The 23,649-nt window shown below is 39.1% G+C and overlaps 2 protein-coding genes across 4 annotated transcripts; both read right to left on the bottom strand.

Annotated features, from left to right (window-relative positions):
* Positions 1 to 10,350: 10,350 nt before the first annotated feature.
* Positions 10,351 to 18,705, bottom strand: LOC126827273 (retinol dehydrogenase 7). 3 transcript variants are annotated; one of them, XM_050556556.2, is made up of 5 exons: positions 18,313 to 18,705; positions 16,218 to 16,543; positions 15,090 to 15,348; positions 12,984 to 13,147; positions 10,351 to 11,170 (listed from the first exon to the last, which is right to left on the bottom strand). In XM_050556556.2, exons 2-5 carry the CDS (start codon positions 16,531 to 16,533, stop codon positions 10,956 to 10,958), a joined length of 954 nt encoding a protein of 317 aa, XP_050412513.2. In that variant the 5' UTR covers positions 16,534 to 16,543; positions 18,313 to 18,705; the 3' UTR covers positions 10,351 to 10,955. The 3 variants fall into 3 exon arrangements, with proteins under 3 accessions (XP_050412513.2, XP_050412514.2, XP_050412512.2); XM_050556557.2 differs by having other exon boundaries at positions 18,631 to 18,693; XM_050556555.2 differs by lacking the exon at positions 18,313 to 18,705 and adding an exon at positions 17,691 to 17,970.
* A 2,122-nt stretch (positions 18,706 to 20,827) lies between these two features.
* LOC126827872 (uncharacterized) lies at positions 20,828 to 22,903 on the bottom strand. Its single transcript, XM_056102342.1, is given in 7 exon segments — positions 20,828 to 20,833; positions 21,007 to 21,123; positions 21,125 to 21,212; positions 21,591 to 21,857; positions 21,924 to 22,111; positions 22,526 to 22,633; positions 22,724 to 22,903. Coding segments are annotated over 7 exon segments (954 nt in total).
* Positions 22,904 to 23,649: the final 746 nt, after the last annotated feature.

The raw sequence follows: 23,649 nt of genomic DNA, 5'->3' as shown, positions 1-23,649 counted from the left end.
CACGAATCTTGTGATCTTTGTCACGTTTAATGGCGTCAATGATGTTACTGATGCTACCATTATGAATGTCAGCAATGGTTGAGTATTGATTATGTCTTGAAACATTCTGGCAACAACCTTAAAAACAAAATGATTAACATATTTACATACCAGGAAATGTAACGGTTTATGAAATGGATGCCTTCCATGCTTACCGGACCAACTCCCCATATAGCATACAGTGTAATTGTTGTACAAATCGTAAATTAAATGACATGCCAATAAATGAAATTTAACATCCTACTGTTCTACTCCTATGCTGGGCTAATTAGAGAGAGAGAGAGAGAGAGAGAGAAATGGGGTTTAACGTCCACTCGACACAAACTAGGTCATTTCGGGACTAACATATGGTTCAACTTTATTTCAATAATTCGCTTGCGCGTAGGGGTCTTTAGCAGTGGGAGGAAACCGGAGGACCCGGAGAAAACCCACGAGGTTGGACAGGCGACCCTACTTCTTGTCACGTACAACCGGGGATTCGAAACCACGCCAGTCGACTCAATGACAGACTGTATGATACAGCGCGCGCACGCTAACCATTCAGCCATCCAACCCCCCTGGGCTAATGAAGACGGGCATACTCCATACAGTGTGCTATGAGGGAAATATTGCCCCGGCAGCTGCACTATCGCCTACTCTTATATCGAATTCCAACTGCCAAGGGATCTTTTACGTGCATTCCAATGTATACGAGCAGAATGGCGCCTTTTACTCATTTTAATACCCATTTACACTAAAATAGGAATTAATTTTTACCTACAAATACTTCAAACGTCTTTATGTATTTCTCTTATACTTAAAAAAATGTTTTAGAATTTAATTTGTCGGTGGAAAAAGTTAATATTTGTGGCTCATTAAGTCGCATCGATGTCATCCTTATCAGTGATTGTCGCGTCTTAGCGAATATTTACTGTGGATCAGTGTGACAGACTAGGTCAAGCAGGGACTAACATATGGGTCAATTTTATTTCAATAATTTGCTTGCTCCTTGGTGTCTTTATTAGTGGGAGGAAACCGGATGATCCGGGGAAAACCCACGAGGCTGGACAGGCGACCCTACTCCTTGTCACGTACAACCGGAGACTCGAAACCACGCCAGTTGACTCAATGACAGACCTTAGGTACAGCGCGCACACGCTAACCATTCGGCCATCCATCCCCACCCCCCACACATTCAAAAGAATGAACCTTATTGCAATTCAGAATCCTTGTCCGTCCGTGTAAACATACGGGTAAACATCTGAACTTTCTTGAACTGGCGCATAAGTGTTGCCTAGAAGCGCTGATCTATTAGTGTTGCTGTTACATCAAGGGAGGGGGGTGCGGCCGAATGGTTAGCACGTGCGCTGTATCATAAGGTCTGTCATTTAGTCAATTGGCGTGGTTTCGAATCCCCGGTTGTACGTGACGAGGAGTAGGGTCGCCTGTCCAATCCCTTAAGTTTTATCCGGGTCCTCCGGTTTCCTCCCACTGCTAAAGACCCTACGCGCAAGCGAATTATTGAAATAATATTAAACCAAATGTTAGTCCCGAAATGACCTAGTCTGTGTCGAATGGACGTTAAACCAAATCTCTCTCTTTCTCTCTCTCTCTATATATATATGAAGCGAAATCCCGAAGACAATCATCCGACCTGATTGACCAACCATCTTTTGTTTCCATTTCAGGCATCAACAACCACCTGAAGGTTCTGGATTTTCCAGGGAATATCGATGCGGTGATTGATGCCTACGAACACGCCATTACTGCCAGATATCCGAAATATAGATATCTTTTCGGGAACGATGCCAAATACTTTTACAGATTTTTATGGACTGTTCCAGAATGGATGTCTGATTTTATTTTGTGCTACAGTTTTCCTCGGCCTGCAGGAATCAAATAAGCGTTACTTCAGCTGCGCCCGTTGCGTCAGCCTTCAATCGCTCTACTGTGTCATTTATGAAGATCATCGCGAAATCTTGTATGTTGTCAGCTAATACCAGTGCCAGTGATGAAGAACCATTATCTAAGTATGTAAGACAAGAAAGGGGGGTTGCATGTTAGTCCCGAAATGACCTAGTTTGTGTCGGGTGGACGTTAAACCAAATCTCTCTCCCTCTCTCTCTCCCCCTCTCTCTCTCTCTCTCTCTCTGTAAGTAAATAATAATATATGTTAGTCCCGAAATCACCTAGTTTGTGTCGGGTGGACGTTAAACCAAATCTCTCTCCCTCTCTCTCTCTCTCTCTCTGTAAGTAAATAATATATAGTTTGTGTCGGGTGGACGACTGGACGTTAAATCTCTCTCTCCCCCGTCTCTCTCTCTCTCTCTCTCTCTCTCTCTTTCTGTTACATCAATGAATTAAAGAGTACTTACTTGGAACAACCAAGTTACACTCGGGTCCTGAAAAACCTACAGGACATTGACACATACCATTGTAAAACATCCCACCATTTAAACACCTTTGCTGAAATGTTTTTATTGGACATATATTGATACATTAGTCTAATTGTTAAAGGTGGGGATCACGTGGCTAAGTGGTTAAGACGCTGGCTCGCTAGCCTGGAGGTCGGGTGTTCGATCCCTGCATTGGCCGAGAAAGTTCATCCTTGTCAGTGATGCAGGACGGAGGGTCTGACAAGGACAGCTGTCTAGTCTTTCGAATGAGACAAAAAAACCGAGGTCCCGTATACATATTGGCGTGCACGTAAAAGATCCCTTGGCAGTTGGAATTCAATATAAGAGTAGGCCGTAGCGCCGCTTCCCTCATAGCACACTGTATGGCGTATGCCCGTCTTCATTAGCCAAGTTTAGGAGCAGAACAGTAGGACGTTAAACCCCATTCCATTTCACTTTAATTGGAGAGGTGGTTGAAAAGTAGTCTCTTTCATCCCAGAAATATATTCTACGAATATTAGTCTGGGTGCATTGTCAACGGTCCCAGACCCTCCGTACGTTGACGACTAGGAGGTTATGGATGACCGAGACTAGTTGGACCGGGATTTTAGCAACTGAACCTATTGGATAAATTTGTGAGTCGGGGTCATTCTTGCACAAAACTGGACATATGATAATCTGGACGGTGTCGATTATTTGGAAGCGTTGGCCCAATCAATGGGTTTCACGTAGTTGCTTAGGACTCGAATAAAGCCCGTTGTCTATTAATAATTATTATTGAAACGGACAATTTGGCATAGAATGAATGAATGAAATGTTGTTTAATGACACACCAGCTCCAACGGGGCTATATTGCGCCAAATATATGGTGCGGTTTCTCGAGAGAAACTAGAAACAAATAATCACAATATTATACATAAATAAAAACAAATATCACAGTAAAAATCTGGCATAGTGATGCAAATCTGTATCGCATATAATGGACAAGTGTACACGGAGAAGTATATATTGGACACAATAAAGGGCATTGTGCTACGCCATTCACGAGTTCGTTTAGATCTTAATGTTTTGTCAGTTGGGTAGAAATTGATCCCGTGTACATATTTACGTACACGTAAAAGATCCCTCGAGGACAGGCGACCCCACTCCTTGTCATGTACAAGCTGAGAATCGAATCCAAGCCACTTGACCCATTGACAGACCTTCGATTTCACGCGCACCCGACCTCCAGGCTAGCGAGCCAGCGTCTTACCCACTTAGCCACCGTGATCCCCTACATGAATATACGATCTACGGACGGATGAAAGTGGGCGTATAATATCTACAAAGTGTTTATGTACATACCCGTATAATAAGCTTACATTCACCAGTTGTAGAATTTCCAACAGGAACATGATTCAGTGCATTCCCTTTAATATGAAAACATTGTCGTATTTCACTGGCCTTACACACCACCGCTGCCTCGCATTCGTAATTTTGTAAACACGTTGAAACACAAAATAATGTACGTGCGTGTTTAAACCAAGAAATAATTTGATACGACACCGAATCGACATCAAAATCTCGCAGCTTTAAAACATTTAAGTTAAAATGTTCAATCGAGTTACTAGCAGAAAAGCTGAAAATACTGTACAAATAAATAAGTTTAAAACTGAACATGCTGACGGGTTTCTTTATCTAGTATACACACTGGCTCTTGCTTTCTGAATAATCGAATACCTTTGCTGTTAATATATATTCTGAGATGTTATAAATATTTTACCAATTTCATATTGATCTGTGAAATCTCCAGGCTTGGCGCCTCAATATGGTGGAAATGATTGTCTTAGATAATTATTGCGTAATAAGCAAACATTTGTTAGCTAAATATGCAAATTTTCATGTGGGAAGTCGTACGAGATGATTGGTTTCCATACTTCAAAACTGACATATATGTGAGACTTCGTATCCGATATTTAGTTTCAAGATTTATGTGGGATCTCGTATCAGATGTTTAGTTTCAAGACTAGCAGTAGGAAGAGGACCCGGAGAAATCCTACGAGGTTGGACAGGCGACCCTACTCCTTGTCACGTACAACCGGGGAATCGAAAAAACGGGGGGCGCTATTATCGCGGTGTGTTATTTCTTAAATTCCTATTTTCGAGTTGATTTTGGCTTGTATACCGTTTTGTCGCCTCACATTTTGTCGTAACTTCTACTTTTCGACTTTTTGACTTTCGTGTTCTGAAGAGGCGAAAAGTAGAAATCATGAATGGTAGTTATAGGCTTCCATAAAGTTGTCACTGTTTGTAATTTTGACAAGATGTGTGCATTGTGGTATATTCGAGAATTTGCCGTTTTTATATTAAGTTTTTAAATGGTGAACGGTTCTAATCTAGTTAAAATCTTGAGTATCCGATGCCATCGATCAAGAGTTGATTATGGTCTTGCTTTGTTAATAAAATGTCTAATTAATCATTTATATAACATTTCAGGCCTAAAGAAAGACCTGCAATAGGCGGATTTAGCTCTTGCATTATGTCTGTTTAATACGTGTATAGAGTAACACACCATTTAAAATCGCTTGACAGCATTATGAAGATTGGAATAGTTTTTTTTTCTCTCATAATATCTCAAAACCTAAATCCGACATTTTGTTGACACTTAAGACCTTTCAGAACTATGACATCGATATGTTATATTTGTTTAGATTGGCATTTTGCGAAAGAAAACTCGAAACTAAGTTTTCTCAACGTTTCCTCCATAAAAATGTGTGCTTTAATTATTTAAATTTGAATCATTCAAAGTGAGGTTTATTTCACAAAAACATCCGTAACGTTAACTGACGTTCGGTTGTAGTATCTCATATATTATACTTATGTGGATACTCGGAATATACTTTAAAGTTTGATGATGGATTATGTAACAAGGATTAAGAAATTGGCTGCTTTAAAAAAAGTTTAAAATGTAAACGTTGCATTAATTGAAGAAATTGGAAGTAGGGTTAATTCTTTTAGAAAATCAGAAAATAACGGAAATTTATGTAAATTGAGCTTTGCATGAATTATTTTCCACTCAAAACAAAGCAGGTTCTTTCTGTCAAGGACCATTAACAGAGAGAGAGAGAGAGAGAGGAAGAGAGCGAGGGGGGTATAATGTCCACTCGACACAAACTAGGTCATTTCGGGACTAACATATGGTTCACAAACTAGGTCATTTCGGGACTAACATATGGTTCAATTTTATTTTCAATAATTCGCTTGCGCGTAGGGATCTTTAGCAGTGGGAGGAAACCGGAGGACCCGGAGAAACTCACGAGATCGGACAGGTGCTCCTACTCCTTGTCAGGTACAACCACGGAATCGAAAATACGCCAGCTGATTCAATGACAGACCGTATGATACAGCGCGCACACGCTAACCATTCGGCCATCCAACAGTGGATGCAAATCGGAGTTAGGAATTGAGACCACCATTCTCCTTCATCCATCAATGGTGACAGGTTGTTGTCTTAGCGCATAAAAGTACCCGGAGTAATATTTTAAAATAATAATTATATATCAATACATATAGGAAATATATAATGACGGCAAAATAATAATTATATATCAATACATATAGGAAATATATAATGACGGCAAAATAATGATTATATATCAATACATATAGGAAATATACAATGACGGCAAAATAAACTTTTTAATAAAATTAAAGGAGCCAAGTCGCTAATATTTGGGACCTAGAAGTTGACCCAAATGTGTCGCAACGCCTATAATACTGTAATCTGATTGTATAGAAATACGACATGAGTCTCAATCGAATAGCAATTTCTAGCGTCTGGTTATTCCAGTCTACTGCGCCATAAGATATGGCGTCAGAGCTTGACATGAGTTGTGGAATGTGCCTAGCCTCGTTCTTTCTGGTCACTTGTTACAAATGACGCTGAAACGCACAATACACGGTTCGTATACCAATGGTAAAATGTTTATTTTGTCTTAATTATTCGATATCAGAAGCCAGCTTTTTCCTGGTAAGATCACAGCATCAATGTTGATTTGAACTGAGAAATAATTCGTATTCACAACGTGTAGGACTTTGGATGATATTGAGTTAGAGACTTAGCTACTTTAAGTTGGCTAGTTCGTACAACTGAGAATTGTTTTTTTGATTGTAGCCCAATTAAAAAATATGTTTTTGGATCTTGCTCACTGGCATTGCTAGCTTTAGTAAATCATTTAACATTTCTTTAACAATCATTCTTAAATATAGTAAATCTACACAATTAAAAACATATGTATTAAATCTTCAGTTTCGTCCTAAAACACTGGGCAAATGTCATCTAATGTTTTATTTATCTTAAATAATTTTGATTTAGTCCAAATAATGTTGTGTACAACTTTATAATCACATGTTGTCATTTGCGGGTCTTTAAGACTTAAAAATACATTTTTCCATACAATATTCCAATTTATATTTATCACTATTTTCTCCACAAATACAATACATTTTGGTTCTACGAACGATTTACTAATAAGACTGTTATAACAGAACTTAGTTGTTAATTGGTCTGGTTCAATTTGTTCATTACTTATTGTAAAAATACATATTTTTTTTTCTTTTTTGAAGAAAAGTAATATGCCTGTTAATAATGTTACACCAAGTATTAGGAATATAAGATTTATAATAGCATATTGTTTTAACATTAAGTCTCTACAATACTCAGGGAAATCTGTATGAATGATATCTAATATATATATTATGGGGTGGTAGAAGTCAGGTTTTACATAATATATAATATAATATACCTTTACAATATTACACTGTTTAAATATGTGACCGCGTATATCACAATGAGTCGGTATGCACAAAATCTAATTTTGGACTAGAGACAAAATAAATGAAAATATTGATTTTGATCGAAATTGAGATTTTCACAAAAATGGGTACAAATGTAATATCTATCGACACAAAAGATCAAAATAGCAATAACAGATTTTAGAACACCTTTATTTGAACGTTTTTTAAGAGTACCGTATTCTTAAATCTGTCCTATATCTTAAAATTCTCGGCAAAATTAGTTATTTTTCTTCGATCACAGCGGGACGACCAGTCATTCCTCTTGTAGTGGTAGATTTCGTATTCTCCATTTTCCGGTGTTTTAGTATTAATTGTTTCTTGGGCAAGGTTTTCGTCATCATTTGGGGGGGTTGGATGGCTGAATGTTTAACAAGTGCGTGCTGTATCATAAAGTCTGTCATTGAGTCAACTGGTGTGGTTTCGAATCCCCGGTTGTACGTGACAAGGAGTAGGGTCGCCTGTCCAACTTCGTGGGTTTTCTCCGGGTCCTCCGGTTTCCTCTCACTGCTAAATACCCCTACGCGCAAGCGAATTATGAAAATAAAATTGAACTATATGTTAGTCCCGAAATGACCTAGTTTGTGTCGAGTGGACGTTAAACCCCATCTCTCTCTCTCTCTCATCATCATATATTTATTTTTTTGGTGTGTTATTAGAGTTCTGTAGTTGTTTCTCTTGATATAGATCTGTAGACAGATTTTGAGTTTCAGTCAATTTAGTAATATCAGTTTCTTCACCTGTCTCACATTTATACTCCCATAAATAAAGCTCTGTACACACTGCCAACATTTTCAGTAACATGTTGAGCAACATGTTGACCAGGTGCGATATCGGTGTAGAAAAGGTTCATAGTGTGTACAGTTCGGAAACATTCGGCAACATGCTGACCAGGTGCGATATCGGTGTAGAAAAGGATCATAGTGTGTACAGTTCGGAAACATTCGGCAACATGCTGACCAGGTGCGATGTTGGTGAAAAAGTTGATACTGTGTACAGTTCGGACACATTCGGCAACATGTTGACCAGTTGCAATGTTGGTGAAGAAAAAGTCATAGTGTGTACAGTTCGGAAACAATCGGTAACATGTTGACCTGGTTCGATGTTGGTGAAAAAGTTGACCGTGTGTACAGTTCGGAAACATTTGATAACATTCGACAACATGTTGTCCAAATGTTGCCGAAATAAATACAAGATCAATTTTGTTGCCGAGATGCTAATGATGTTGCCGAGTTTTTGTCCAATCAGAAATGGGCAATAAATCACATGATCTACTTGAGAGACAAGTGATGTAGATAACATTTACCAGCAAGGAATGGTTGTTAAGTTGGCCGACATGTTGTCGAACTGTTGCCGTGTGTTGAAGGGCCACATTTTTTTTGCCCAGGTGTGTTGCCAAGATGTTTCCAAAAATGTTACCAAAATTTTTGGTAGTGTGTACATAGTTTAATGCTCACATTGTATACATAAGGATTGTGTATATTGTGTGTGTGTGTGTGGTGGGGGGGTCGACAGGGCTGTACAGTCCTGAGATGTCCAGACACTCTATGTCACGGGGGGATGGGATGGCCTAGTGTTCTAGAGTGTCACGCTTCGACCTCTGGCTTGCGGTTGTGGTTTCGACCCCTGGTGTGAGCGTATGTGACTTGGAGATAGAGGCTCCTTCTCAACCTCGTGGGTTTACTCCGGGTACTCCGGTTTCCTCCCACAGGAAAGACAACTTGTCTACGATATTACCTTCGGTGGAAGCGGACGTTAAACACTAAGAACAACAACAACACTTTATGTCATAATCAGCTGTGTGTTTACAAGATATGTGGGTGTTAGTCCATTCAATAAAACTGTTTAAAAAATTTCCAGTTTATAGAAATAGGACTTTCGGATAGTAATCAAAGGGTTTAAAACATTATTATCGTTTGAAAAATATACGAATGTAGTAGTTACACAAAAATATAAAACCATGCAAGACAGAAACAATGTAAATGATGCGGCCGATCTACCTGTCCAATCTCAAATTTCAATTGACGTATTATTAACATACCCAGTTTAAAGCCAAAACAGTGTAATTCATGAAATGAAATGAAATGAAATGAAATGGGGTTTAACGTCCTACTGTTCTGCTCCTATGCTGGGCTAATGAAGACGAGCATACGCCATACAGTGTGCTATGAGGGAAATTTTGCCCGGGCAGCGGCACTATCGCCTATTCTTTTATTGAATTCCAACTGCCAAGGGATCTTTTACGTGCATTGCAATGTATACACGGGACCTCGATTTTTCGTCTCATCCGAAGGACTAGACAGCTGTCCTTGTCAGGCCCTTCGTCCTGTATCACTGACAAGGGGGAACCACGCCGGAAAATCTGGATGAACTTTCTCGGCCAATGCAGGGATCGAACAACTCCAATATATCATAATATGTAAGGTCTAGGCATTCAAAGATATTGATTTTATTATTGCCACTAGACTTTCTCCTGCTATCTTATTTTGCAAAAATCACATTCTTAAATGTCAATTACCACGACGTTTTATTGTATCCAAATAAACTAATTTTGGAATACTGATCGAGGTTGTATTTTACATACACTAAGCAAAAGTTTCCAGCGTGTCTAACAATCCAACTATTAAACATCTAGTCCATGTTCTAGATTGGTAGGAATGTGCTTGAAGGGGGTCCACACAAAATCAGGCAACGGACCTAAAAGGATTGTTGATGAAGCATCACCACTTATTTGCATCATCGTCAATGAATTTGGGAAAGCAAGATTCGTTAAAAAAAACAAACAATCCAAATAGGAAATTCTATCTGGATAAAATGGCGAATTAAATGCTGAAGCTTCAACTTGACCGCAGCGCCGACGAAACTGGGAGACTTAAGCTAAATAAAATTACCGTATTCCCCGTATTGATTAGATTCCGAGTGGGTACGGGAAAGCGGGTGTAGACGCGAGTGAAATACCAGGAACCACGACGTGTATGTCAATTTAATGTAATGACATTTGGGCTATACAACGCCCCTTCACCATTTGAACGTCTGACTGGGAATGTGTACTGAGTGTATTGTGGACATTATACTATATAACTAATGTTATAATCACGCTAAATGCGGTTTTCAATTCTTTATTACAAGCATTAGAATGAATAGTAGAAGACATACAACTATAAACATAGCAACATAAAATATAAATATGATTAACACACCTGGGTTTACCAACCTTTTAGAACAAAATATCCATTGTGCGTCTAGACGTTTAAAGTCAAATGGAGAGAGAGAGAGATTAACGTCCATTCAACACAAACTAGGTCATTTCGGGACTAACACATGGTTCAATAATTCGCAAGCGCGTAGGGGTCTTTAGCAGAGGACGGAAACCGGAGGACCCGGAGAAAACCCACGAAGGTTGGACAGGCGACCCTACTTCCGGTCACGTACAACCTGGGAATCGAAACCACTACCCTACTCCTTGTCACGTACAATTTGGGAATCAAAACCACGCCAAATGACTCAATGATAGACCTTATGATACAGCGCGAACGTGCTAACCATTCGGCCACCCAACCCCCCTTTCTTGTCTTAAATACTTAGATAATGGTTCTTCATCACTGGCACTGGTATTAGCTGACAACATATAAGATTTCGCGATGATCTTCATAAATGACACAGTAGAGCGATTGAAGGCTGACGCAACGGGCGCAGCTGAAGTAACGCTTATTTGATTCCTGCAGGCCGAGGAGAACTGTAGCACAAAATAAAATCAGACATCCATTCTGGAACAGTCCATAAAAATCTGTAGAAGTATTTGGCATCGTTCCCGCAAAGATATCTATATTTCGGATATCTGGCAGTTATGGCGTGTTCGTAGGCATCAATCACCGCATCGATATTCCCTGGAAAATCCAAAACCTTCAGGTGGTTGTTGATGCCTGAAATGGAAATAAAAGATGTTTGGTCAATCAGGTCGGATTGTCTTCGGGTTTTCGCTTCATAGAGAGAGAGAGAAATAGGGTTTGACGTCCACTCGACTCAGACTAGGTCATTTCGGGACTAACATTTGGTTTAATTTTATTTCAATAATTCGCTTGAGCGTAGGGGTCTTTAGCAGTGTGAGGAAACCGGAGGACCTGGAGAAAACCCACGAGGTTGGACAGGCGACCCTACTCCTTGTCACGTACAACCGGGGATCCAAAACCATGACTCAATGACAGGCCTTAGGATACAGCGCGCATGTGCTAACCATTCAGCCATTCACCCCCCCCCCCCCCTAATCGCTTCGTAGAACGCACTATGTTTATTATTAATCTCTCATATTGCCATATAGATGTGTCTTGAGTAAACAAACTCAAAAGTCCGTACGAAGAAAGGCAAAGAAGATAAATAGCAACAAACGATTTCCGTGGAATAGAGAGAGTGAAATAGGGTTTAACGTCCACTCGATAGAAAATATGTTATTTCGGGACTAACATATGGTTCAATTGTGTTTCAATAATTCACTTGCGCCTACGGGAGGCCTCGGAGAAAACCCACGAGGGTTTAGACAGGCGACCCTACTCCTTGTCACGTTCAAGCCAAGAATCGAAACCCCGCCACTTGACTCAATGATAGATCACCCCCCCCCTCCCTTACCATCAATGCAATAGATGGATGGAGAACTGGGAAATAGGTCTCGTCCTCTCATTGTACAAATGCTTCGCATTGAATTAGAAATAAATCTGTTAATTTATCGTGTTCAGGAAAAGGGGGGTAACTCCAGAACAAAAGGTTGCGGAACGCTGAATATCGGAAGGGTTCATCCTCTAATGAACTCAACGCTTCACCCCAATCAAAACAAGATCGGTTAAAAGCCGTACCCAGTATCACATTCACAAAGTTTTAGTGCAAGGGGCATTACTCTGGAACATAAGGTCGCGGAACATTGATTATCAATAAGATGCGTCCTCTCATGGCCACAATGTTGAAAATATAGCCTTTACTGCGTTCACAAGGTTTTCGGAAAAGGCAGCATAAATCTGGATAGGAAGATCTAATGTACATCAAATAGAAATTCACCAGAGAGCGTTTGATAAGTAACATATATGTTAAGATTCAGCTAAGTCGGAAAAAAACCATTGTGACCTCTAGAGGGTCCACCAAGTTTGTGCCATATGTAACATTTTGCTTAAAAGACAATGGGCCTAACTTGAGAACGGAAGGTCTGATGGGCACCAAATTCGAACTCATCAAAGATCTATCGATCCTTAACATGACCTAGGTGGACACACCCACTTGGTTCATATTTGGCGTAAAGGCAGGGGGCACTCATCAGTGATATGTATCCGATTGGTAGGATAACACCTGGATGAATGAATTAGCTCTCAATATTAATTTTGTTTTCTTCTGCAAATTAAATTCTGAAACAATTTCATCAATTATTAGAAAAATATAAAGGTTTATGAACCATAATTAGATGTTTTGTGTGAATGTGTACATAAAATAGTACGCGGAGGCATAAAATGAGTAAAAGGCGCAAAAGAACGTCACTACGCGTGACCTTAAAGGGTTGTCATCTTGTACAGTCATCTCTCTTCAATTGGTCGATTTTGTATCACGGACATGGTTGCTGATTGCTACTGGTAGATAGTCGCGCCAAGCAATTCAAAGACTATTATGTTCCGTCGATTCAACTTTTCGACCAATCTTTGCGAAATATATCTTGAGCTACAATATAATACTGGTTTTTTTTATTTGGTGAGCACTTACGTTTATTGATAAAATCCTCGCCATAATACTGTTGACATGCAGCATCCCCTTGCTTGAACGTTCTCTGATAGTTTTCCTTGATTAACGTGGGATTCGTTATATTTGTTATAAAGGCTCCGGGTTCCAAGATGATCACTTTAATGCCCTGGCAGTATACCTCGCGTCTGAATAATACAAAAAGAAAATGAAATGAAATGGGGTTTAACGTTCCAATTATCTGTATCTGCTCCGACTGGGGTAATAAGCCATACAGTGTGAAATGAAATGAAATGGGGTTTAACGTCCTACTGTTCTGCTCCTATACTGGGCTAATGAAGAAATTTTGCCCGGGCAGCGGCACTATCGCCTACTTTTATATCGAATTCCAACTGCCAGGGGATCTTTTACGTGCCTTCCAATATATACACGGGACCTCGGTTTTTCGTCTCATCCGAAGGACTAGACAGCTGTATTTGTCAGGCCCTCCGTTCTGCACCACTGACAAGGGGAAACCACGTCGGAAAATCCATACAGTGTGCTATAAGGGGATTTTTTTATCCTTACAGCGGCACTACGACCTACTCTAATATCGAAATCCAACGGCCAAGGGTCATTTACGTGCACGAAAATGTGTACACGGGACCTCGGTTTGTCGTCTCATCCGAAAGACTATACGTTTTTCCTTGCAAAACCAGTCCACCAGGGACAAGGAGGAACCACGCGGGAAAATAAAATAAAGGAAACAGTAATGTCCGTCTTACATTAATTATTGTGAGTCCATTTATTTTTCCCTGGTCTTGAGAAATGTCCTCATTTCAGATAACAAAAAATCATCCTCGACATCCCCATTGGTCTTTATGCGTTCTACTCCAATATACCCTGGGTTCATCAATGTTTATTTACGTGTTCAAATTATCTGGCTAGCCTGGAGGTCGGGTGTTCGATCCCTGCATTGGCCGAGAAAGTTCATCCAGATTTTCCGGCGTGGTTCCCCCTTGTCAGTGACGCAGGACGGAGGGCCTGACAAGGACAGCTGTCTAGTCCTTCGGATGAGACGAAAAACCGAGGTTCCGTGTATACATTAGAATGCACGTAAAAGATCCCTTGGCAGTTGAAATTCGATATAAGAGTAGGCGATGGTGACGCTGCCCGGGCAAAATTTCCCTCATAGCACACTGTATGGCGTATGCTCGTCTTCATTAGCCCAGTATAGGAGCAGAACAGTAGGACGTTAAACCCCATTTCATTTTATTTCATTTCAAATTATCCGTCAATGATCGTAGCTTGATTCTACGAACCAATCAAAAACAGTTTTAAAAACAAGTCTTAGCCTCATTGTTTACCCTCACAACAATATGGCGGCTTGCTCGCTCGGTTAGGAGAAAGTTTGCAAGAAATTTTTAAAATAAAAGAAGTGGCATGCACACCAAAAAGGTGTCCTGAAACATCTTTTCGATGGGAAAGATGTTTTTTTTATGCGAGTCAAAACAGGCATTGGCAAGTCGTTATGCTACCAAGCGTATCCTGTTATTGGTCGATAAAAATAGCATAATCATCAAAAGCGGATATATTTGAATACGTGTCTTCCCCATGTATGAAGGGGGGTTGGATGGCTGAATGGCTGAATGGTTAGCGTGCGCGCGCTGAATCATAAAGTCTGTCATTGAGTCGACTGGCGTAGTTTCGAATCCCCGGTTGTACGTGGCAAGGAGTAGGGTCGCATATTCAACCTCGTGGGTTTTCTCCGGGTCCTCCGGTTTCCTCCCACTGCTAAAGACCCCTACGCGCAAGCGAATTATGTAAATATAATGAAACTATATGTTAGTCCCGAAATGACCTAGTTTGTGTCGAGTGGACGTTAAACCTCATTTCTCTCTCTCTCTCTCCCCATGTATGAACCCAGGGGTTAGTACACTTGAACGGAATGAGCCCACTGGGGATATCGAGGGTGATCAAAAATAGGGTTAGACGGTCGAATAGATAACCTTATTATACCCCAGGTAATAAACCTTTATAATAATACGAATCGGGTTGAAACTCATGGCCACAACACCCCTAAACCATTCCACCAACCTAAACCCTGAATTATACACCGAGGAAAAGTTCTACATTCTACATTTATTTTACCTTAAGCTATCGGAGAAGGCTTCAACTCCATATTTGGTGACGCAGTATATAGGAAACCCACCCGATAAACGACCAGCAACACTGGCCATATTTACTATCCTTCCCCTTTCCCTTCTGACCAGTGGTATAAACATTTTAGTGACGTCAATTAAACCGTAGACATTAACATCCATTGCCTCCATGTAGTCTTTTCTGTTTAAACATTCTGAAGGTCCAAATGCACCCATTATACCGGCATTATTTACAACGGCCCATAGACCTATAAAAATATAAATATACTCTTCAAAAAAAGTAGGGGATATTCAGAAACAATACAAAACTGCGGAAATGCACTGCTGTTTTATTAGAGGTGACCAGTTTATGTTAATAACAGGCCAATTGGATACACATGAACATACACAGTTCATATGGGCGGCTTATCTGACTGCCCCATTTCACTCGCAGAGATACACTGTCAAAAGTGAAAATGGACGCTTTTGATTTTTGTCTAAATAATGAGTAATTGCCCCACCAATCCCCATACATTCAGAAATACGACGTGGCATGCTCCTAATCAATCGTCCAATCACGATTTGGGCCAATCTGACCCACTCCTCTTGCAGTGCCATGGCCAATTCTTGCAGTGTTGTCGGTTGACGTTGACGAACACGTCTCCCAATCAAATTAAACGTAACACACTAAAGCAAAGATACGCTAAACAGTAAATCTTATGCAAGAACCGATAGGAAAGCAAACATGGATAGATAAACCAGCACGTGGCAGTTTTCATCAACCCTTCCTTGAAGTGTCAAATTTGACAATGAACCCCTCCCACGTGTATGGCGCTATTGCGCGTCGCAAGTGCAGCTCAGTTGTTCTGTTGGGGCGATAAGTTCTTCATCTGTGAACATACTCTCAAAGCATGTCAAATGTCCATGACTATTTATCATATCGCAACCGGCATAGGTATTTGCATTTCAATATCCCCTACTTTTTTTTTGAAGAGTATATAAAAGATCATTATTACGTTAAACCCCATTTCATTTCATTTCATTTCATTTCCAAATAAGCTGAAGTTAGGGTACTACCGGATTGATTCCTTTGGGCACATTTTGGTTCTACACGCCTCGGATTATGAATTAAACTTACCTTTACTGGGAGGTAAAATTGAATTCACCTTGGTGAGTGCAGACTTGATATCATCTTCAGACGTAATATCTAATTGAAGTGTCTGAAGACGTTCCGATGACGTCTTTTTCAATTCATCTGCACCATCTTGTTTTAGACATGCAGCAATAACATGGAATCCTAAACCATCTAATCTTTTTGCTAAAATATTTCCAAAACCTGTATCACATCCAGTTATAAAGACGTACTTTTCACCATAATGCTCTACCTTTAACCTCTCCAAGAACCATTTTACAGTCCAGTAACCGACTATTAGGGTTATGATACAAAGCCACATTTTGAACAAGCTGGAACAAAATTATACATTTAATAGTAGCATACATGATACAAGACATCGTAGGGTATGCCAGCACTACTCTTTTGTTGTTCGCTTTATGTAAGAAATTGTGTCCAAAACAAGGCTGTACGATATTTACATATGTACTAGCGAATATTTGCTTCGATACACACGTATTCCTTGACATAGATAGGTAAGTATAATAGGCAACTTCTGTACGGTGGTTATTTACTAGCTGTTAACAAGCTTTGCATTTATAAAATATTCGACGCTACTGCACTTTCGTGCACTTAATAGTTTGCGAAGTCGTAGAGAGTTGAAATTATCCATACTATACATTTAATAGTAGAATACATGATACAACACATCGTGGGGTGTGCCAACACTATTCTGTTGGGGTTTTAATAGTAGCATGCGGATATGCCGACACTATTCTGTTGGGGTTTTAATAGTACCATGAGGATATGCCGACACTATTCTGTTGGGTTTTTAATAGTACCATGAGGATATGCCGACACTATTCTGTTGGGTTTATTATGTTTACCCGAAGAGGGGAAGAGAGGATCCGACGACAACCTTCGGTTTGGTCACTATCCATCTTTGTATGCAAACATCATCAAACTTACCAGAACAAACATCGCTAAACTCACCAAACACAACTGAACCAGAGCAAACATTACCAGACTTACTAAACTAAATACCACCAGAACAAACATCGCCAAACACAACTGAACCAGAACAAACATCACCAAACACAACCGCACCAGAACAGGCATCCCCAAACACAACCGAGCCAGAAGAAACATCGAAAGAGAGGAGAGAAGAGAGAGATGGGGTTTAACGTCCACTCGACACAAACTAGGTCATTTCGGGACTAACATATGGTTCAATTTTATATCCATAATTCGCTTGCGCGTAGGGGTCTTTACCAGTGAGAGGAAACCGGAGGACCCGGAGAAAACCCACGAGGTTGGACAGGCGACCCTACTCCTTGTCACGTAGAACCGGGGGAATCGAAACCACGCCAGTTGACTCAATGACAGACATTCAGCCACCCAACCCCCCAGAAGAAACATCACCAAACCTTCTAAACACAACCGAATCAGCACAAACATCACCAAATACAACCGAACCAGAACAAACATCACCAAACTTACTAAACAACCGCACCAGACCAATCTTCTAGCATGAATGTAGTGTGGTTTAACGTCCTACTGATCTGAAGACTGTAAAACGCTATGCAGGGTGTTATGGGTGACATTTTGCCCGGACAACATTAAAGCGTTCATTTACCACCAGGCACTGTTCCTTGCCAACAAAGGTTTGATAGTGTAGACCGGCCTTTATCTACGTCATTCTATCGGTCGCCGAGTACGCTAACACTAGTAATCAGTATCGATTTGATGTGCTGTTTCCTACCAGTTACTCAGCGATTTCTGACTGTATCAACATATATATTGTTCTCTTTATGTAAAAACAAATGATGCCCAAAACAACACTGTACGATATTTATATATGAACTGGCGAATATTTGCTTGATACACAGGTATTCCTTGACATAGATAGGTTAGAATAATAGGCAACTTCTGTACGGGCTGGCGGTTTATTTACTAGCTGTAAACAAGCTTTACATTTATAAAATATTCTGCGCTACTGCACTTTCGCGCACCTAGTACTTTGCGAAGCTATAGAGAGTTGAAATTATCCATACTATCCAGGGTCTGATATTATTCGGGGGGTAACACAAGCTAAGTTAACTGTCATGTAGTTTTTTCTTACCTTCCACTTCAGCTATAAATTCCAACTGAATTGAACCAGCGGCGTGCTAGCGTGTTGTATAGTGTCATGTGATTCGATTTAATGCAATGTTAACTGTCATTAACTGGCGGCGTGCAGCCGTGTTATATAACAGATAGGCAAATACAAGTACATGTAAATGTAGGTCTACCAATAAACAACAAACAGGGGTCGATGATAATATAAATATGCCACTATGGCTGTGTTGCTTGCGCTATTGCACCTTAGCACCTCTACTGGGTCCCGTGGTCATAGAGACTTGAAATAATCAGATGTTAGGTGGGTGTGCCATAAACTTACTGTTCGTTTTACCGACCATTTAGATTCTGCCGAGCGATACGTTTATCCGATAGACGCCATTTTGTTTGTTGACTATTTAGCCTCGAATAACAAGACAATAAGACGGATTCCGACACTCCGGGCTTCCCGCCTAACACCGCATTTTATGATAATAATAATTTTCGTATACTTTAAATTTTGCTCTAAGCCACCATTGTCTATAAACGACTATTAGGCGTTGACTAGTTTGATTGGCCTTTTCGTGTGAATACACCATGACTTTGATCACGGGGTACTTTTGCTCTAAAAACAACAGAGAAACTGCCTTACACAAAACAATAACAAATCAACCAGCACTAACCAACTGTTTCTTATTTCGTGAAAATTTTGCACGTAGAAACACCAAATATTTTTCTGCGTCATAAAGTCTAGTATTATCGTTCCAAAATATATCCAAAGCAGCAATAAAACTGCAGTCCTCTCCATCAAATATTAAGTATGTTTTCACTTCCAATTGTTGTTATAATGGCGATCAAGGGACATAACACAACTGATATTTTTCTAGACATTACAATGAAGGGACGTTATCGGAGGATTCGATCAGTTGGGGGTTTTCTTTTCTTTTTTTCTCTTTTTTTTTGCATAATCAAAGCAACAACACTTCATAAAGTTGCAAAATTCAATGTTGTTGGCATAACTACTGTTTTACGGGCGGATCTATAAATGAGGGGGAAATATGATAACTTATATTTTTCTGGGCATTACAATAAAGGAACATTACTAATCCTTTATCGGCGGATTCGATCAGTTGACATGTCTTTGTATAACGCTTTATTTGTATTACCATGTATTAACTGTAAAATATTACTTGCAAAAACAAATCCACAACTAAGAAGGTGATAAATATTTTATTGTTCAAAGAAGCAGTTTATTCTCTGTTCAAATATTGATATAATAGTAAAATCCAACATTTGTTGAATATATAGGTCTAATAGTAATACAGGTATGTGTTTTGTTCCAGACCAGTAAATCAAACAGAAAAACATTTCAACCATATGCAGCTTGCAGCTCAAGAAATACGAGGGTTACCGAAGAGCCAACTAGAAATGAACTACTACAAGCAAACTGTGAGGAGCTGGAAAGAAAGAAAGAAGCATTGGCTACTAAGCTCTGCGTAAGGGTTTGTTCTATACTCAATGCGACAGATATTCAATAATCTTGATCATAATAATTTGTGGATTTTTTTTGTACAATTTGGATGCGAATCCTATAATCTACTGCAATTTATTTTAGCTACATTTTTATATTAGTTCACCAGGAAAAGGTCGAAACTTTACCAGACGCCAGCACCAAAAGCATCATGAAAGAAATAATAAAAGACAATCCACAATATGCCAAAAATTTCATAATGCCAGAGTCAGTCGCACCTCAAATAATTGAAAAACCACAATTTTGTATATGCGGAAAATGCAAAGAGTTGGAAGATGACAGAATGAACATTTGTTGTAATGGTCCCAAATGTATCACATCAAATGCAACATTTGTGAATGTGAGTTTGAGGAGAGATGTTCTCGGAGTGGCAAACATCCTCAATTGGTCGTTTGTCAGTGATGCAGGACGGAGGGGCTGACAAGGTCCCGTGTACACATTGGCGTGCACGTAAAAGATCCCTTGACAGTTGGAATTCGATATAAGAGTAGGCCGTAGTGCCGCTGTCCGGGCAAAATTTCCCTCATAGCACACTGTATGGCGTATGCCCGTCTTCATTAGCCCAGTTCGGAGCAAAACAGTAGGACGTTAAACCCCATTTCATTTCATTTCATTTCAATTGGTCGTTTCGAACTAATCTTGAACCAGATTTTAGAAATAACATATTTCGAAATCAAGCCTACAGAAACTTTATATTGTGGCAACACGGCAAACTAGGTCAAGGACAACGACGACCCCTTCCATCCTATGCATGTGTGGCTATACGTGCCACGTTTCGGGATGAAAATGGTGTATATTCTGGTTATCATTCTGCTAATACAGATTCAGAATAAACAAATCTGAAGTGTACCTCATTGTTTTCTTTTTTTCATTTTTGAAAATAACTCTGACGAGTTAGTATGCTTTTGACCGGATAAATTGGGTGCGATTTCATCCAACTCTAAACTTCGTTTACCACGACAATAGCTTGATTCTGCCGCGAAGTAAAGCTCATGCATGCATTCGGTAATTAGTTCTGAAAAATACAAAAGAACACATGTACGTTTTCTATGAAACTATTTTTTGAAACTAGTCAACGTAAAGGATATTTGTTACCTGGTATATATGGATATTCTTTTTGTTCTAACGTTTCATAAGTTACCCATTGTTTTGTTTTTCTTGAAAACTGACCTCCAACAATTGGTTTACCAAGTCTATTTTTTCTGAGGTGTGTGTATTGTGATCTATGATGGCGAACTGGTTTCTAATGGTATAAGAATCGTAGGTGAATGGCAATCGTTTTGGACAATACCACAAGAGTGTATGTTGAATAAAAATTTTCAATTGCCCACGTTTGACGACATCGTGTGTAATAGGACATAGATCCCCAAAACAGCTTATACTCAATTATATGTCTGTAAAAAAAAAAACACTTTAAGATAATTGATTATAAAATTATATAATATAAAAATATTTTCAAACAGAAATCTATGTGAATGTTCTATAGGCTGTACTTGAAACCTCTAACCATTTCTTCCCCTCTGGGGTCGGTGTAATATTGCCATGTCTGCACCTATATATAAGCACGAGTAAAGTAACGATGTGGCCGGAATATAATACATGTACATTAGAATTGCTAAGATATTTCTGATTTGAAAGACATCAACTGTCAGTTTGTTTTTTCATTGTTGTAAATAAACACGCATACATTACAAAATCGTGCTTATGAAAACCACCTTTTCAAAAAAGAATACTATGTTATGCACTAATGAAATTGTCAATTAGATTCATACCTGCCAATTAGCCAATCATGTCGGTTGGTTATATGATGAAGCAAGCCAAACCATTTTCTTACTAATCTGTTTGCATCCCCTTGTGCTTTTGAACAGCAGTACCACAAGTGGTTTATTATGGGCCGTATTCATGGTATGATGTATCTGTTTTATGCCTTTTTAGCCATTTCAGCGATTCGTTTTGCTAGAGACTTTGCCTTGTGCCAGATATCAAGACTGTGGTGTATATTTCGAAATTCTGATGAGTCTAAAATAGAAAGTAACTTTCTTATTCATTTAAACATAGCAACAAATATCGTCAAAGGCTATACATTTGCAATAATTCAATCTTACCTAATATTTTTTATGATAGTTGAACTTGCATCCGAAACAAGTTCTACAATATATCTTATGCCTTTGGTCACCAGATATCGTTCCATGCGAGGACTCTTTCTTTCTACTTCTCTGGAGTCGCTTATTTCCATGTGAATAGTTTTACGGCTTTCTATTTCCATAAAAACAGCAGTTGCCTTGTTCGCGCAAAACCCAGTAACACGCTCTTTAGATTCTGGCAACGATATCTGCGTATATTTTAGGGCAAAGGCCATACATTTATAATGATTCATTCTTACATAATATATTTATCACTATGATATAGTTTTTATCAACTATTCCCCTCATTTATAGATCGGCCCCTAAAACTGTAGTTATGTCCCTTGATAGATAGAAGCAATAAAAAATACATGTAATTACATATTTTATATTCATTAGTGCTTCATTTTCTAACCTATCTGGTGAATCATATCTTACATCAACAACTTCTAAATGATGCTGTGATACCTTCCATATGTCTATTGAAAAAATGTCTGGATAGACTCCCTGAAAACCATTTGATTTTTGTAGAACTGTGATCTGCCACCAATACCAAGTCTGATGAAGGAGCACGCAGTGTGTACTGGTTCCCATGTCAACCCAGGTAAAAGTATCATCAGCTGTATCAAGATAGCAGTAACACTTTTACTGGCATAGTATTCTGTAGAAACCCGGTGGTTATCATGACCATTCTGTGAATATCAAAATCAAAATTTTTTCATGCAATAAAATGATTTTCTACTAATTTTGAAGAAATTAGCTTATAATGTGGTTGTGCCTACCTCACAGTGGTAATTATACATGCTACCAGCAGCAACCTTTTTCTTGCTTTCACGAATAGATGAGCTGTCAATCTTGCAATCACAATCCAGACAATGAGTTCTACTGATGAGATCCTTTATCTTGTTTTCGGAGACAATGAATCTTTTTACATTCGGGATATTCTTGTCTTGTAACCGCATATCGCTTCTAAAAGAGAAACTATTATTATTATTATTATTATTTTGAAACAGACATATATAATGGCTTTTCTAAAACTTTTAAGCGTGCACAACATACATATTATCATAATATTCGTGATCGGAGACATCTCCATCTATATCATCATCTATTTGGGTAAGGTATATCTGATCAGACATAATAATTTCTAGTTGGCTCTTCTGTAACCCTCGTATTTCTGGAGCTGTTTGATTTACTGGTCTGGAACAAAACACATACCTGTATTACTAATTTACTATTAGACCTATATATTCAACAAATGTTGGATTTTACTATTATATCAATATTTGAATAGAGAATAAACTGCTTCTTTGAACAATAAAATATTTATCACCTTCTTAGTTATGGATTTGTTTTTGCAAGTAATATTTTTACAGTTAATACATGGCTTCTTAGCTTTTCCACAAACGCAGCTTCCACACTTCCCTCTTCTGTCACAGGGGCAGCAAAACAGCTTGAAATGTACAAAACAGGTATGCGATGGTAAAACAATTAAAGCGTTATACAAAGACATGTCAACTGATCGAATCCGCCGATAAAGGATAAGTAATGTCCCTTTATTGTAATGCCCAGAAAAATATAAGTTATCAAATCTCTCCCTTATTTATAGATCAGTCCGTAAAACAGTAGTTATGCCAACAACATGGAAGTTTGCAACTTTATGAAGTGAAAACATACCTATCTGATATGTTGCATTGCATCCTCCGAT

Source organism: Patella vulgata, chromosome 7, assembly GCF_932274485.2.
Source record: "Patella vulgata chromosome 7, xgPatVulg1.2, whole genome shotgun sequence".
NCBI classification, from domain to species: Eukaryota; Metazoa; Mollusca; class Gastropoda; family Patellidae; genus Patella; species Patella vulgata.
Note: the sequence above shows the minus strand (reverse complement) of the source record. Positions and strands in the feature narration are given on the sequence as shown.

What these genes read in the sequence shown, in the direction of transcription:
- LOC126827273 (XM_050556555.2), bottom strand. Translation starts at nt 17,794, where the DNA reads ATGTCACCCATAACACCCTGCATAGCGTTTTACAGTCTTCAGATCAGT. An exon ending in TGGTCTGGTGCGGTTGTTTA is followed by an intron (nt 16,544 to 17,690) that starts GTAAGTTTGGTG and finishes ATTTTGTTCCAG; the next exon opens with CTTGTTCAAAATGTGGCTTT. An exon ending in CGAGGATTTTATCAATAAAC is followed by an intron (nt 11,171 to 12,983) that starts GTAAGTGCTCAC and finishes TTTCCATTTCAG; the next exon opens with GCATCAACAACCACCTGAAG.